Consider the following 15,297-nt stretch of genomic DNA (forward strand, 5'->3'; position numbering starts at 1 on the left):
GGCGTCTTCCATCTGCTGGTTCACTCTCCAAATGGCCACAATGGCCAAAGCTGTGTCAATCTGAAGCCAGGAGCTGGGAGCTTCTTCCAGGTCTCCAACGTGGGTTCAGGGGCCCAAGCACTTGGGCCATCTTCTACAGCTTTTCCAGGCCATAGCAGCCGGGTCTCCAACTGGCCCCTATATGGGATGCCGGCACCGCAGGTGGTGGCTTTACCCACTATGCCACAGTGCCAGTCCCTCACATCAATATATTTTTTAAAAATTTGCCTGATGGGGCTGGCGCGGTAGCACCGTGGGTAAAGGCGCTGATTGCAGTGCCAGCATCCCATTTGGGCACTGGTTCAAGTCCTGGCTGCTCCACTAGTGATCCAGCTCTCTGCTAATGCTCCTGAGAAAGCAGAAGATGGTCCAAGTGCTTGGGCCCCTGCCACCCACATAGGAGACCCAGAGGAGGCTCCAAGCTCCTGGCTCCTGGCTTCTGCCTGGTCCAGCTTTTGTGGCCATTTGGAGAGTGAACCAGTGAGTGAAAGATCTCTCTCTCTCTGTAACTCTGCCTTTCAAATAAATAAATATTTTAAAAATTGCCTTATATTTAAGAGAGTATTGATATGCCTTTGTCCACAAAAACACCTTAAACCAAAATTTTAAGATGATAATACTTATCAAAGGGGATGGCTTCAAAAAATGGTCCAGAAAACACAATTTCTTTCAGTTTCTTGCAGGAAGCAAGTGCAGTCTTAAGAGACTCAAAATCTGAAAAGAAGTCACATTTCAGGTGGAAAACATGAAGGTTTGGAGAATTCTGAATCATTTTGACTATAAAATATCAAGATATTTTACATTATCATATTTTCAATTCAAGAAATTAGAGATGACAAATGCCCTCAGAATTTGTTTGTTTATAATTTATTGTTTTCTTGCAACATTACTTAATTAAAACAAGGCACCACGATGTAATAATTTAAAAATCGGGCCGCTTTGGCCTTCACTGTAGGTTCTGCAACTCTCAAGTGTGAACTTGGTCAAGTCACTGACCCTCCCTGGGGACCAGTTTTCTTTTCAATAAAATAAGGGCTCTGACTTAGGAAGATCACCTTTAGCTTTAACATCCCAACGCCTCTTAGGCTGTGCACTGCCGTTACACAGTGTGCGTACTGCACAGAGCACCACCCAAGGAATGACAGCTTTGAAACGCAGCCTAAATGTGCTGCAAAAATTTCTGCCGTGTGTAAGAAAAGTACCACTTCCAGCTTCAGCACCAGCGAAAATGTTGCATGCAACTGTGCACGTCCCTTCCATAGAGCTCTACATTTCTTCAGCTTTCAGTGTTCACTGTGACTAAATTAAGGAGTTGACAGCACCGAAGTCATCGTGCTAGATGATGAATTTCAGAACAATTCACAGGTTGTCTATGGACCAGGAGGGCGGGTTGGTAAGAATCAGGGGAATGCTTCTCATCCTCCCACCCAGCCTGTTTCCTTCCCCCTGAGTAACTGATACAAAAAGAAAGAACTCTAGAAGCTATTTTGGACAGGCAGTTAAGTGTTCAGACTTTGGAGTCAAAATTCCAGTATTTCAATCTACATTTCTTTTTTTTTTTTTTAAGATTTATTTTTATTTATTTGAAAGTCAAAGTTACACGGGAGTGGGGGGGTCTTCCATCAGATTGTTCACTCCCCAATTGGCCGCAACAGCCAGAGCTGCACCAATCCAAAATCAGGAGCCAGGAGCTTCTTCTGGGTCTCCCACGCGGTGCAGGGGCCCAAGCACTTGGGCCATCTTCTACTGCTTTCCCAGGCCATGGCAGAGAGCTGGATAGGAAGTGGAGCAGCCGGGACTCAAACCGGCGCCCATATAGGATGCCGGTGCTTCAGGCTAGGGCGTTAACCCACTGAGCCACAGCGCCAGCCCCTCAATCTACATTTCTTGAGCACAATACTCCGTCTCTCTTTGCTCCAATTTCCCCAGCTGTAAAATGGCAGTCTAATAGCACCTTTACCTGACAGAGTGGATATTAAGACTAAATAAGTTGATTGTTGGGAGGTGCTTAAAACAAGTAACATCGAACAGAGGTTCCACAATCGGGAAGAACTCTCCGCCCTCTTTGTAAGAAAGTGCTGTGCCCACAAGTTACCATGGATACACAGGCCCCACCCTCTCTTAGTGCCCAGAAGCTTTCACTGGGAAGTTACTGGCCAAGTAGCTTTTTCAACTGATGCGAAAAGAAGTGCATCCAAGTGCCGCCCTCACCTAGTTTGGAAGGATCACACTCAGCCGACACGCGGACCAGTGATTTCTCCATCTGGTGGAAGCTTGCAGAGTCTTCAGGGAGGACTGAGAAAACATTTAGGTTGCCCTGTAGATTCACAGATAGTTCTTTCAGGGCAGAAATTTGTCCAAATTAGGAAAGACTTGGTCTGGAAAGCAGCACACAGTTTCCCATGATTAATCTAAACAGTTGCAGGAGGAAGTTGTGGAACTGTCATTTTCATTATTTTTGCTTTTTCAAGTGAAAACCCTTTACATACTATATGGCATTCTGCTTTTGAAAGGACTGATGGTAAGAATGTTGAAGGGCCAGCACTGCAGCTCACTAGGCTAATCCTCCACCTTGCGGCGCCGGCACACCGGGTTCTAGTCCCGGTCGGGGCGCCGGATTCTGTCCTGGTTGCCCCTCTTCCAGTCCAGCTCTCTGCTGTGGCCTGGGAGGGCAGTGGAGGATGGTCCAAGTCCTTGGGCCCTGTACCCACATGGGAGACCAGGAGGAAGCACCTGGCTCCTGGCTTCCGGATCGGCACAGTGCCGGCCATAGCAGTCATTTGGGGGGTGAACCAACGGAAGGAAGACCTTTCTCTCTCTCTCTCTCACTCACTGTCTAACTCTGCCTGTCAAAAAAAAAAAAAAAAAAAAAAAAAAAAAAAAAAAAAAAAACCACGTTGATGATACTGCTTTTTGCAGCACTTACTGACAGGATGCTGAGTGAGTCCTGGATGAGTGGCCCTGGCCTACTCTCTGGACTCTGGTGCTGTTTGGTTCCCACATGTCTTCAGCAAGTGGCATGGGAATACAGGCAAGAGAATGAAATTCGACTTCTGCCTCCCACCACACAGAAAAGCTTAACTCAAAAGAGCTCGACAACCTAAATACAAGCGCTAGAACCATACAACTCTAGAAGAAAATATCACGACCTTGGATTGGGTGGTAGATTCCTAACTATGACACCATAAGCACTGACAACAAAATGAAAATAGAGACACTGGACTTCACCAAAGTTTCAAAATGTTTGTGCATGGAAGGACATTAAAAAATAAGGTGGAGGCCGGTGCCGTGGCTCAATCCTCCACCTGCAGTGCCGCGGCTAATCCTCTGCCTACGGCGCTGGCACCCCGGGTTCTAGTCCCGGTTGGTCGGGGCACCGGATTCTGTCCCGGTTGCTCCTCTTCCAGGCCAGCTCTCTGCTGTGGCCCGGGAGTGCACTGGAGGATGGCCCAAGTGCTTGGGCCCTGCACCCCATGGGAGACCAGGAGGAAGCACCTGGCTCCTGGCTTCAGATCAGCGCTGTGTGCCGGCCGCAGCACACTGGCCACAGTGGCCATTGGAGGGTGAACCAATGGAAAAGGAAGACCTTTCTCTCTGTCTCTCTCTCTCACTGTCCACTCTGCCTGTCAAAAAATAAATAAATAAATAAGGTGGAATGACAATCTACAGAGTGAGAGATATTTTCAAACTGTGTTATCTGAAAAGAGCTTAGTATGCAGACTACACAAAGAACTCCTACGACTTAGTGACAACAAAAACACAACTTAAAAATGGACAGAGGACTTGAATCACCATTCCTCCAAAAAAAGTTCAGTCAATATCCACTATGAGCACAGCAAAGGGCAGATGCTCGATGCCATTAGCAACCAGAGAAACATGAATCAAAACCAGAAGGAGCAACCACTTCGTGCCCCCTCATAAAATGTCTTTATGATAATCTAAATAAAAAACAGCATGTGTTGAGAAGAACGTGGAGAGACTGGGGCTCTCGTAGAATGCTGTGGGAATGTAAAATGGCACCATGAGTTTAATCAGTACGGTTAAACACAGAGGCAGCTGATTGGCCCAGCAGAAAAGGCAAGACGCCAGTTAGAACAGCTCCACGCCGTAGCCCAGTGTCTGGGTTCAATCCTGGCTCCGGCTCCTGATTCCGCTTCCTGCTAATGCAGACTCTAGGAGGCAGAAGTGACAGCTTGAGTCGCTGAGTCTCTGCCACTCACATGAAAACCTGGATTGAGTTTCCAGCTCTTGGCTTCAGGCCTCCAGCCATAGCAGGCATCTGGGGAGTGAACCAGCATATGGGCGCTTTCTGTGTCTGTCTCTCTCTCTACTTCTCAAATAAACTTCTTCTTCTTCTTCTTCTTTCTTCTTCTTTCTTCTTCTTCTTCTTCTTTTTTTTTTTTTTTTTTTTTTGGACAGGCAGAGTGGACAGTGAGAGAGAGAGACAGAGAGAAAGGTCTTCCTTTTCCGTTGGTTCACCCCCCAAATGGCCACTACAACCGGTGCGCTGCACCGATCCAAAGCAGGGAGCCAGGTGCTTCCTCATGGTCTCCCATGCAGGTTCAGGGCCCAAGGACCTGGGCCATCCTCCACAGCCTTCCCGGGCCACCGCAGAGAGCTGGACTGGAAGAGAAGCAACCGGGACAGAATCCAGCACCCCAACCAGGACTAGAACCCAGTGTGCTGGTGCCACAGGTGGAGGATTACCCTATTGAGCTTCAGCGCCGGCCCTCAAATAAACTTCTAAAACACTTTTAAGTTAAACATAGAATCACCATATGAACCAGAAATTCCTCTACTAGGTGTAGACTCAAAAATAATTGTAAACTGGGACTCAGATGTTGTAATCTCAATGTTCATTGCAGCATTATTCACAGTAGCCAGAAGATGAAAATAATCTGTCCATCAACAAAAGAATAAAACAAACAAAAAGTGATGGATCTATACAATGCCTTCTTATTCATCTGTAAAAAGGAATGAAGTTCTGGTACATCCTACAAAGATAGTGTATCTTGAAAATTCTATACTAAGTGACATATGCTAGACACAAAAGAACAAATATTCCACGACTCTATGTATATAAAATATCTTGGGGCTGGCGCTGTGGCATAGTAGGGTGAGCCTCCACTTGCAGTGCCAGCATCCCATATGAATGCCAGTTCGAGTCCCAGCTGTTCCACTTTTTTATTCTGATCCAGCTATTAATGCACTTGGGAAAGCAGCAGAATACGGCCCCAGTACCTGTGCCCCTGTACTCGCTTGGGAGACCCGGAAGATACTCCTAATTCCTGGCTTCAGATTGGTCCAGCTCCAGCCTTTGTGGCCATGTGAGGAGTGAGCCATTAGATGGAAGATTCTCTCTTTTTCTCAGTAACTCTGCCTTCCAAATAAATAAATAAATCTTTAAAAAAAAAAAAAAAAAGGGCACATTCAAAGAGACGAAAAGTGGAATTGATGTTACCAGACTGGGCTGGTGGGAGGGAGGAGTCACTGCCTAATGGGTAAAGTAGTTCAATGCTGCAAGATGAAAAAAAACTCTGTGGCTGGATGGCGGTGATGGCAGTACAACAATGTGAACACACTTAGTGCTCTGAACCGTAGACTTTAAGCTGGTTAAAAAGGGGGTGTGTTGCATACATATTACCATAATTAAAAAGTAAATTTTATTTAGCAAATTTTATTAAGAAAAAGATAGCAATTTTTCAAAATTTGATGATAAATATCAACCCACAGATCCAAAAGGTTCATGTACAAACGAGATACAACTTGGCATGTTACAGGGAAACTGAGGAAAGCCAAAGCTATGCGAACAACACACAGAATATAAAAACTGGCTTTTGTCATTCATACTGCTATTCAAAAAATGTTACCTACCTAGGAATAAATTTAATGGAGGACTGTAAAGTCCTCATTGAAAACTATCAAATATTGTTTATATAGGCTAAAGAAAAGACAAATAAATATGATATACTATTTGCTCTTTATCTATTTCCTAGAGAGGCCAAGTCCTTTGTCCCAACAGGTAGTTAGGGTGAGGGTAATTTTCAAGCCTCAGCTTTTGATAGATAGTTAGATAGATAGGATTTATGTACTGTATTTTTTTTTTTTTTAAAGATTATTTACTTGGGGGCCGGCGCTGTGGCGCAGTAGGTTAATCCTCTGCCTGCGGCCCCGGCATCCCATATGGGCACCAGTTCTAGTCCCAGTTGCTCCTCTTCCGATCCAGCTCTCAGCTGTGGCTGGGAAGGCAGTGGAGGATGGTCCAGGTGCTTGGGCCCCTGCACCCACATGGCTCCTGGCTTTGGATTGGCACAGCTCCAGCCATTGTGGCCATATGGGGAGTGAACCAACGGAAGACTTTTCTCTCTCGGTCTTTCTCTCTCACTGTCTATAACTCTACCTCTAAAATAAATAAATAATAAAATCTTAAAAAAAGATTATTTATTGGAAAGACATAGTTACAGAGTTACTGCTTTCCCAGGCCATAGCAGAGAGCTGGATCGAAAGTGGAGCAGTCAGGACTCGAACTGGCACTCATATGGGATGCTGGCACTGCAGGCAGCAGCTTTACCTGCTACGCCATAGCGCCAGCCCCTTGTATCATATTTGAAAGGCAGAGTGACAGAGAGAGGCGGAGGAGAGAGAGATAGACAGACAGAGGGAGAGAGGGAGAGAGAGAGATGGAGAGATCTTCCATCTGCTGGTTTACTCTCCAAATGGCTACAACAACCAGGTCTGGACCAGGCTGAAGCCAAGAACCCAGAACTCCTTCTGGGTTTCCCATACGGGTGGCAGGGACCCAAGTCTTGAGCCATCATCCATTGTTCTCCCAGGTGTATCAGCAGGAAGCTGGATTGGAAGCAGAGCAGCCAGGACTCCAGCTAGCACTCTGATATGGGGTGGCAGCGTCATATGCATCGGCTTAACCTGCTGCACCACAACACTGGCACCCAAGCAGCATCTTACGCTTAGGGATCATCCATTCACAAATAACAAGTAATTCATGTCTGATTACTGAGAACATAAAATTAAATATTAATACTTTATCTGAATTACTTGAAAACCATTCTGTTATTCACTAATTCATACTACTGACAAAAAAATTAGTGAATGTTTGTTTTGTATCTTGTCTTTTTTTAAAAAAAGATTATTTAGTTTTGAGGCATAGTTACAGAGAGAGGAAGAGGCAGAGAGAGAAGTCTTCTATCTGCTGGTTCACTCCATCTTCCGTCGCTTTCCCAGGTGCATTAGCAGGGAACTGGATTGGAAGTAGAGCAACCAAGACTTGAGCCGGCGCCCATATGGGATGCCGGCACCACAGGAGCAGCTTTACTCACTACGCCACAGTGCTGGCCCCTTATATCTAGTCTATCAAGGAGCATTTATGGGGCCGGCACTGTGGTTCAGCGGATGAAGCCTGTAGCTCCAGTTGGAGTCTCAGCTGCTCCACTTCTGAGCTAATGTGCCTGGGAGAGCAGTGGAAGATGGCCCAAGTACTTGGGCCCTTGTGTACACGTGGGACCCAAAAAAAAGGTCCTGGCTCCTGGCTTCAGCCTAACACAGCCCTGGTCATTGCAGCCATTTGGGGAGTGAATCAGCAGATGGAAGATTCTCTCTCTCGCTCTGTCTCTCCTTCTCTCTCTAACTCTACCTTTCAAATACATAAATCTTTTTATTTTAAAGGAGCATCTATGTTCTTGTGCCTACAGACGTTTTCATCCACCTAAAACTAACAGTGGGGAAACAGAATCACACATGAGAATGGTCCCGCAAAACGTAGTTACCTTGTAACGTGAAGCGATGCCAGGGAAGGCAGGGTGAGAAGCAGTTCCTGCTCCGCTGTGCGGAGCTCAGCATTGCCTATGGAGCACTTGGTGACGGAGGCCTTACACGGCTCCAGAGCTGGATGGATGCTTTCAATAAAGCCCCTGCTGTGGCTTAAATGGAGTTTGATGTGCTGCGAAGCTGACAAAGCTGCCGTTAGAGCCCTGAGCGTGTCCTGGTCCACGGCATTGGCCCTGGTCACGTGGACTTGCAGGAGAGGAATCTTGGGCTGCTTTGGAGAGTTTCCAGTAGCCGGCTCCGACGTCCGGTGGTGCCTGGCGCTGGACTTCAGGAAGTTCTTCAAGCTCTCCTCTTTTTCAGCCAGCTCCTGCTCCCATTCCTTCATGGGTTCAAAGACCGAGGTGTAGTCCTGATCTATGGTCGGTGCCTGCGATTTGTCCAAGCATGCTGCCATGACTGAAAAATCTGGCCTAGGCTCCCCTTTCACTCCTTGTATCAAGACCTAGATACTCCTCAATAGCAACAGGCTTTCTGGGTGGTCGAAAAAGTACTGTAACTGCGGTACCTTCCAGGTCAGGGTCCTCCCTTGAAGGAATTTCAGAATGAATGGAGAACACGCGACCACAGTGTCGCTTTGATAAGTGATTTTTAAGGCGAGAGTCAGGAAGTGTTCCGAAACCAGTGAAAAGTAAGCTTGCGGAGATACTTGCCTCAGGCTCCTAAATATTTGCATCTTCTCTGACATCCTCGGATGCTGCTTCGCATAGTCATTATTTTCAGATATAATCTCCAATGATGCTTCATTACTCATCAACTGGAGCAAGTGAGATAGAATTTTCGGTCCCACCTTTGTTGAAGTGCGATTAGAGATGTAGTTTAAGAAATTGCCATAGGGACTTACAGCCATGATGGATGAGTCAATGTGTCTCAAATAAAAAAGTCCCAAATCTTGGTCCTCCTGCTGTCCAAATCCAGGAGTTCAATCAACCTCGTCCCAGCAAGAAATTCCTGAAATGCAGGATTTAAAAACCGGTAGACTGGTCTCAGTCTCTGGGCTGAGAATCTGCTCATCAGACTCATGGTCAGGTCGTCATCTTCATCAACCCCTGCTTCTGTGAGCTCAGTGCCATCAAACTCATAGCAAGATGCGAAAAACCCTTTCAAAGCCAGCTCGCCGCAGGAGGACACAGTGGCTTTCAGAAGTTCAGCGGAGGCGCTGTGCTTCAAAGCAAGGCATTCCTTGTAGCACTTGAACACCGCATCATCGTCAAAGGACTGGTGGAACGGACGCCGAAACCAGTCGGCACAGACCGCAGCCACAAAGAGGGGAGTTTTCTGAATTCTCTGCAAATCCTCATTCATTCTGAAGTGAACCATAAACCTCTGCAGATGGCTTCTGTTATGCAAAAAGAACGTCCGTAGTACGTAGATGGTGTTGTAGGAAGGGAACACCGTGATCTCCAGAGTCCTGTCCAGGTAGTGGCGAAGGGCCCTGGCCCTGTTTGTGCAGACGGCGATCAGTAAGCCAGTCTGTGACAAGTGGTTCTTTTGAATCAGTTTCTCTATGACTTGGGGGAGCAAACACATCTCCTTGTAATCATCCAAAAGGAATAAGACTTGATTCTTCAACTGCTGGATGATGGTTCGCAGGCACATTTTGGTAACAGATCCCTCTGTCCCTAGGAGTTGGCCGCAAATGATGCTGGCAAGTCCCTGGTCTGGTCTGGTCGAACCAAGGGACAGGTAGAAGACCAGCTGGAAGCGGTTTAACAAGGGACAGCATCCTGATGCCCATAGAAAAGCTATCTTCTTTAGCAGCACCGTCTTCCCACTGCCAGCTTCGCCCTCCACGCACATGACAGAGTTCAAGGTGGCCAAGGCTTCATGCAACGCCACAGGCTCTTGCGTGGGGCTGCTGACATGCTTTGTGACAATGGACAGGTCACAGCCCAGCAAGGGGTCCGTGGCTAGACTGGAGGAGACCTTGAGCAGAGTCATGCGGCGGAAAGTGGCATCAGTGTAGGCCGCTGTCAACTGCTCACTCAGACTCTTTGCCTCCCAAAGCCACTGGGCTTCACCCTGTGTCCTCTCTGTGGCAGGAAGACAGGGGCACGGCTGAGCACCACATGCACATCTCTCAATCCTAATACCATTCTGCCCATCCGCTATGGGTGGATTGGGACCTGCCGTGGCCTTTGATTCCCAGATTGCAATCCTTTCACAGTGCTTCCTACAAAATCAGAATGGGGGGGGGCCTATGCCAAAGGTACCCCACTTGACACAGGGACCTAGACATCAGGCGCACCTAGTAGGAACACCATGGAATTCTATAATCTCCCATGACTGTTGCTTTAAACACTGATTTGTTTGCATCTGAGACTCACTGACTGCTATCAGTTTGATCCTGCGTCCACTCTGGAGATGTTACAAGAATCTCGACTGCCCTCGCATAGAATGCGTTCCATCCCAATGCTGCTCCTCTCTAGGAGCTCTCTGGACAATTACAACTCATCACTCTTGTCAAATCCCCGCCCCTATACAACTAGATTTACACTTACATATAATCCCATTGTGCTACTTCAAGGATCTTACTTGGCCCTGTAGAACTAACTTCTACTGATTCCTTGGGACTGCTTCCCTTGGTGGGTTCCTTTGAAAAATAAAAGCCCTTATTGAATCAAAATTTGCATCAGAGCGTGGGACATCGTGTTATAAATGGGGACTAAACATCTTCTACACCCAGCCCATCCTCGTGTATGCATGGTGATTGAAGGGGGTGTGCCCCAGATATGAAACAATAATCTGCACACATCTGCGAGAGGGGGAGTTCCCAGATGGTACACATATGCTATGCCCCATGGGTGACTCCTGTCCTTGGTCATCAGACTCATGGAGTCTACAGCAAGAAGAACCCGTCAAAAACTCTAAAGTGCAGCCTCTGTCCTGAGTTATTCCCTACATTTTTAATATTACATAAACTTTCCTCCTCCCATGTCACTTTCCGATTCACAAATATGAAAGGTGGATCGAGTACCTAGCAGTCTGCTTTTTCTTTCTGTGGCATGAACGTTACATACCTAACACACAGCTCCAAAATCAGATGGTGGGGATGTGTGTGTGTGTAGTAAGGGGACAGTGACCTGTAGCCTAGAGAACAGTATAGATAGGTCAACCTGTTATCTAGGTTTCTGCTTTGGTTAAAGAAACATACCTTCCCAGCCCTGAACAAAGCCAAGTGGAAGGTCGGGCTTCACTGCCTTCCAAGTGGGAGATCCCATGTGGGACCCAGCAGGCTGCATGCATCTCAACCCTGAGTGTGACAGACCCAACTCTGCAGTAGGAGGGATGGACCACACGTTTCCTGAAGCCGGGCCTCGGGTCACTGGCTCACCCTGTTACTCCCGACCATACCGGATGTGTGATAGTTACTCAGGAGATATTTGTAGAATTTATTTATTATCTATGATGAGTTATCCCTGTTCAGAAGAGCTTTCAGTCACATACATGATCATGTACAGCTGAAAACAGGCAGGATGGTAGGGCGACCCCGCAGACACCCTGGTGTGGGACTTGCAGCCTCTGGAGCTCTGAGATGGATTTCTGCCGTTCAGGCCGCCAGTCTGTAGCATCTTGTTGGACAGCCCAGGCACACAGACAGACATGTGTACTTCCAACAGCCACCTACCTGTGCCACAGGTGGCACGTGGGCACTGACCCACCTACCATGAAAGCGGCCTACAGGGCAGGCGGTTATTTTCTTCTGCTTGGAAGACGCTGCTTCATCTCCCCATTCCCACATCTCCCCATTTCTATGTGGGAGAGTTCTGGAAAAATCTGCAGCTTTGGGCCAGTGCTACGGCATAGCACGTTAAGCTGCCACCCGAGATGCCATGCATCCCCCAAGGGCACCAGTTCATGTCCCAGCTGCTCTGCTTTTGACCCAGTTCCCTGCTAACAGCCTGAGAAAAGCAGCAGAATGTGGCCCAAGTGCTTGGGCCGCTTCATCCACGTGGGAGACCTGGATGAAGGCTCCCGGCTCCTGAAGCTGGCCTAGCCCAGCCCTGGCTGTTGCAGCCATCTGAGGAGTGGACCAGCCAATGGAACATCTTTCTCTCTGTAACTGACTTTCTAAATAAATAACTGGAGCTTTTCCCTTCTCTCAGCTTAAGTTTCTAACTCAAGGACCATGCTGGGCCTATGGGAAAAGATTTATTATCATGATTCAGAGAGGCATGGAACTCAGGCTTCCGAGTGGTTCAAACGTTGCTAATACCTGAGCAAGCTAAGCAGACAGGCCTGCTCCATTCCCTGCCAGGTGGTGGAATGGAACATGTAGGCTTCAGGGTCAGGCAGGCCATGTCCGGATACCACTAGTTACTAACAATGCATGAGCCTAGGCAAGCGAATTCTAAGTGCCTCAGTTTACCCAACAGAGAAATACATTATCCACACGTCAGAGTTAGCATGAGAACTGGAAGTAATGTTTGCAGAAGACCTTCAGCATGGGGCACACAGTCAGTACAGGAGAACTGTCCTTCTTGTTACAGCTTTGGGACTAGGAATTTCCACTCACTAACACTTTCAGGTTGAGAGAAACTTAACGACAACCATGGTTTGCCTCTGAGCTGTCCCAGATAGGACAGCTGGGTAGGAAAGGGAAAGGGTAGAAGAAAGAAACTTGAGATTTTCCACTACAAATTCACCTCTTTCAGTCTTGATCAAGTCAAACTTACATTAGAGTGTTCCTTAACAACACACAAACCTCTCTGAAAGTCTCAATACACATTCTGACATAGATTAGGGGGCATGTGAAGAAAAGGCCATGAGACAGAACGAACAAGGGCACGTGCCCAGCATGAGTCGCAGGGGGAAGGGAGGAGCCCCAGCCCGGAGAAAGCTTTACGATTGTGCTGAGTGCCGGCTGTGCATCCTAGAACCCAGTCTCACACGTACACCACGCTGTCTCACCTTTGACTGCCACGTTGCACACAAAACACACCCACAAACCTGTAGTTACAGCAAATCCCAGGATGAAGGTAGCCAAGTGGGGATATCCATGGGTTTTGTGAAATCAATCTGGTATCTGGATTAAATCACAATTTTGTTGCCCAAGTTCTCACCCAACAATATGACAGAGAGGAAAATTACCTTGATTCCTCCTTTACATCTCTGAATGAAACCTGGCGATCAGCGAGCCACTGTTTTATCAATCCTTCCTGGATAATGTTCACATCATAATATTAAATTAGAAAAATAAGGCATAATTCAACTCCCCTATAAAAGCTATATGACCTCTTTGCTTGTGTTCAATTTGTGTCAGTCCACTGGGTCACCAGTGTGCCAATCACAATCTAATCATAATGTGTCGTGATACAGGAACACCTCAGTCTGTGGGAACAAGGTGCCTGCCTAGTAGGATTTCCAGATAACTCGAGTTTTACATTTGAGCACAGAAACATTACTGTAATATTTAGATGCGAATAGCCCTACATCTATATAAATATCCATTTTTCTAGTTAAATATATATTGAATAATTTATTTTATATATTTAATATTTACATTAAATAGTAAATATTTTCTATTTATATATATACATATATATGGCCTATACTGTCTGAGGATAAGAAGTCCCGTGTGTTTTAAACCTGCTAGGTTACGGGGTTGGCGCTGTGGCGCAGCGGGTAAAACTGCCGCCTGTAGTATTGGCATCCCTGTAGTGCTGGTTCGAGTCCCTGCTACTTCACATTTAATCCAGCTCTCTGCTATGGCCTGGGAAAGCAGTGGAAGATGGCCCAAGTCCTTGGGCTCCTGCGCCCACGTGGGAGACCTGGAAGAGAACCCTGGCTCCTGGCTTCGGATTGGCACAGCCAGGAGCCAGGTGCTTCCTCCTGGTCTCCCATGAGGGTGCAGGGGCCCAAGCACTTGGGCCATCCTCCACTGCCCTCCTTTGCCACCACAGAGAGCTGGACTGGAAGAGGAGCAACTGGGACTAAACCTGGTGCCCATATGGGATGGGGGCACCACAGGCGGAGGATTAACCAAGTGAGCCACGACGCAGGCCCCTGAATCCTATTTTTGGCACCCCACAAAGTAGCTCTCATTCTCTGCCTTGTGAGTGAGCAAATGCGATTGATGTCCTTAACCCAGTAACTGATAAAAAGTCAAACCAGTCAGCCAGAGAAGCCACATTTCCACAAGGAAAGTCATCATCGTTTATTCTATGGGAAACAAATTTAAAAAGCGATTAAGATCTTGTAGACTTCATGAATCACAACACTTCTAGGAAACAGCCCATCTTACTCTGTCGTTGCAATACCAAGCCTCCGCTAACTCAGGAAAAGCTAAAGGAGATACTCCAAGAATGGCAAGTCACAACCATGAGGTGGCTTGAGGCCCCCACAAATGCACCAGAAGTACTTGCAGAAAACTGTCAAGTATCTCCAAGGTTCCACAAAGCCCTGCCTCTCCCGCATCTGCACAGCCATGAGCTCCACTAGGTCCTATCCTTGTGTCCCAAGCAGAAGAGGAGAAGGTTGTGAGAAGCAGACACCGAAAACACCCCTTCCACCACGGCTACACACCCTGGAAGAGAATGCACTCTGCAGGAGGAAACCGAAGGTTACCGCGACAGGGACAGATGGTATGGATCAAAGCCAGACAATGCCCGCAACCACCCGGCCCCGCATCTCAAACACACACTCAGCCTGTGTAGCAGCACTGCCTTGCTTTCAGAGAACTTCACACACAGCATTCGTGAGGCGGAGAGTGTTGCACATCTATTTGCCCTGGAACCAAAAATTATACCGTGGAAATTCAGTTCGTCATTTGCTGAATGAGCATGTGAACCCAGATGGTTCTTACTTAAATGGAAATTGTCAAATTGATCATATTTTCTAAGTTAGAAGATGTAACCAATTTACTTTTCAGATCTCCGTTAGGAGAGTTGGGTGTCTGGGTCACTGGAGTATAACAGGAGTTCAATCCTGTTCTGGGATCAGCACAGATCATTCATGCCATCGCTCAACATTCACTTTCAGATATGAAACCTGCCCACTCACATCCAAAAGTTCCCCTTATCTTGTCTTTGATTTAGATCAGCCAACTCTCTTTTCACAAATGAGAAATATTAAATAAATGGCTGCTCTCACAAAATAAAGAACTGAGTAGCTGAAATAATCTGTATCTTCAATGAGTAAGATTTTCCTTAGTGTCTAAAATAAGAAATAGCATTTACAGACCAATGGCTGTGTGTCATGAGTTTTACACATTGGTTCCCTATCCCCTGCTCAGTGTATCATCATCCCAATAGTAGGGACACTGGCCATGGCTTAGACAGGAAGTCACTGCTGGTGGCAAAGCAGGGATTGAACCCAGACAGGGTTTTATGCCAAAGCTCAGGATCACTTACTTCACTATTAAATCATCCCCAACCGCTCCAGAACATCACGCATCTCCTCTGCATACTGCATTTC

General features: G+C 47.0%; 2 protein-coding genes across 2 annotated transcripts in view; one reads left to right on the forward strand and one right to left on the reverse strand.

Moving 5' to 3' along the window:
- Positions 1 to 11,486, reverse strand: part of NAIP (NLR family apoptosis inhibitory protein) — a 20,351-nt gene extending 8,865 nt beyond the window's left edge. The window contains 7 exon segments of the mRNA XM_017344647.4: positions 665 to 816; positions 2,251 to 2,385; positions 2,388 to 2,417; positions 5,501 to 5,556; positions 7,824 to 8,787; positions 8,790 to 10,054; positions 11,329 to 11,486. Of these exon segments, the coding sequence (XP_017200136.4) occupies positions 665 to 816; positions 2,251 to 2,385; positions 2,388 to 2,417; positions 5,501 to 5,556; positions 7,824 to 8,787; positions 8,790 to 10,054; positions 11,329 to 11,486 (2,760 nt within the window).
- Positions 1 to 15,297, forward strand: part of SMN1 (survival of motor neuron 1, telomeric) — a 64,248-nt gene that overhangs the window by 45,197 nt on the left and 3,754 nt on the right. The window lies entirely within an intron of this gene.

The sequence above is a fragment of the Oryctolagus cuniculus genome, chromosome 14 (assembly GCF_051225735.1).
Source record: "Oryctolagus cuniculus isolate XC-2025 breed Fujian yellow rabbit chromosome 14, ASM5122573v1, whole genome shotgun sequence".
NCBI classification, from domain to species: Eukaryota; Metazoa; Chordata; class Mammalia; order Lagomorpha; family Leporidae; genus Oryctolagus; species Oryctolagus cuniculus.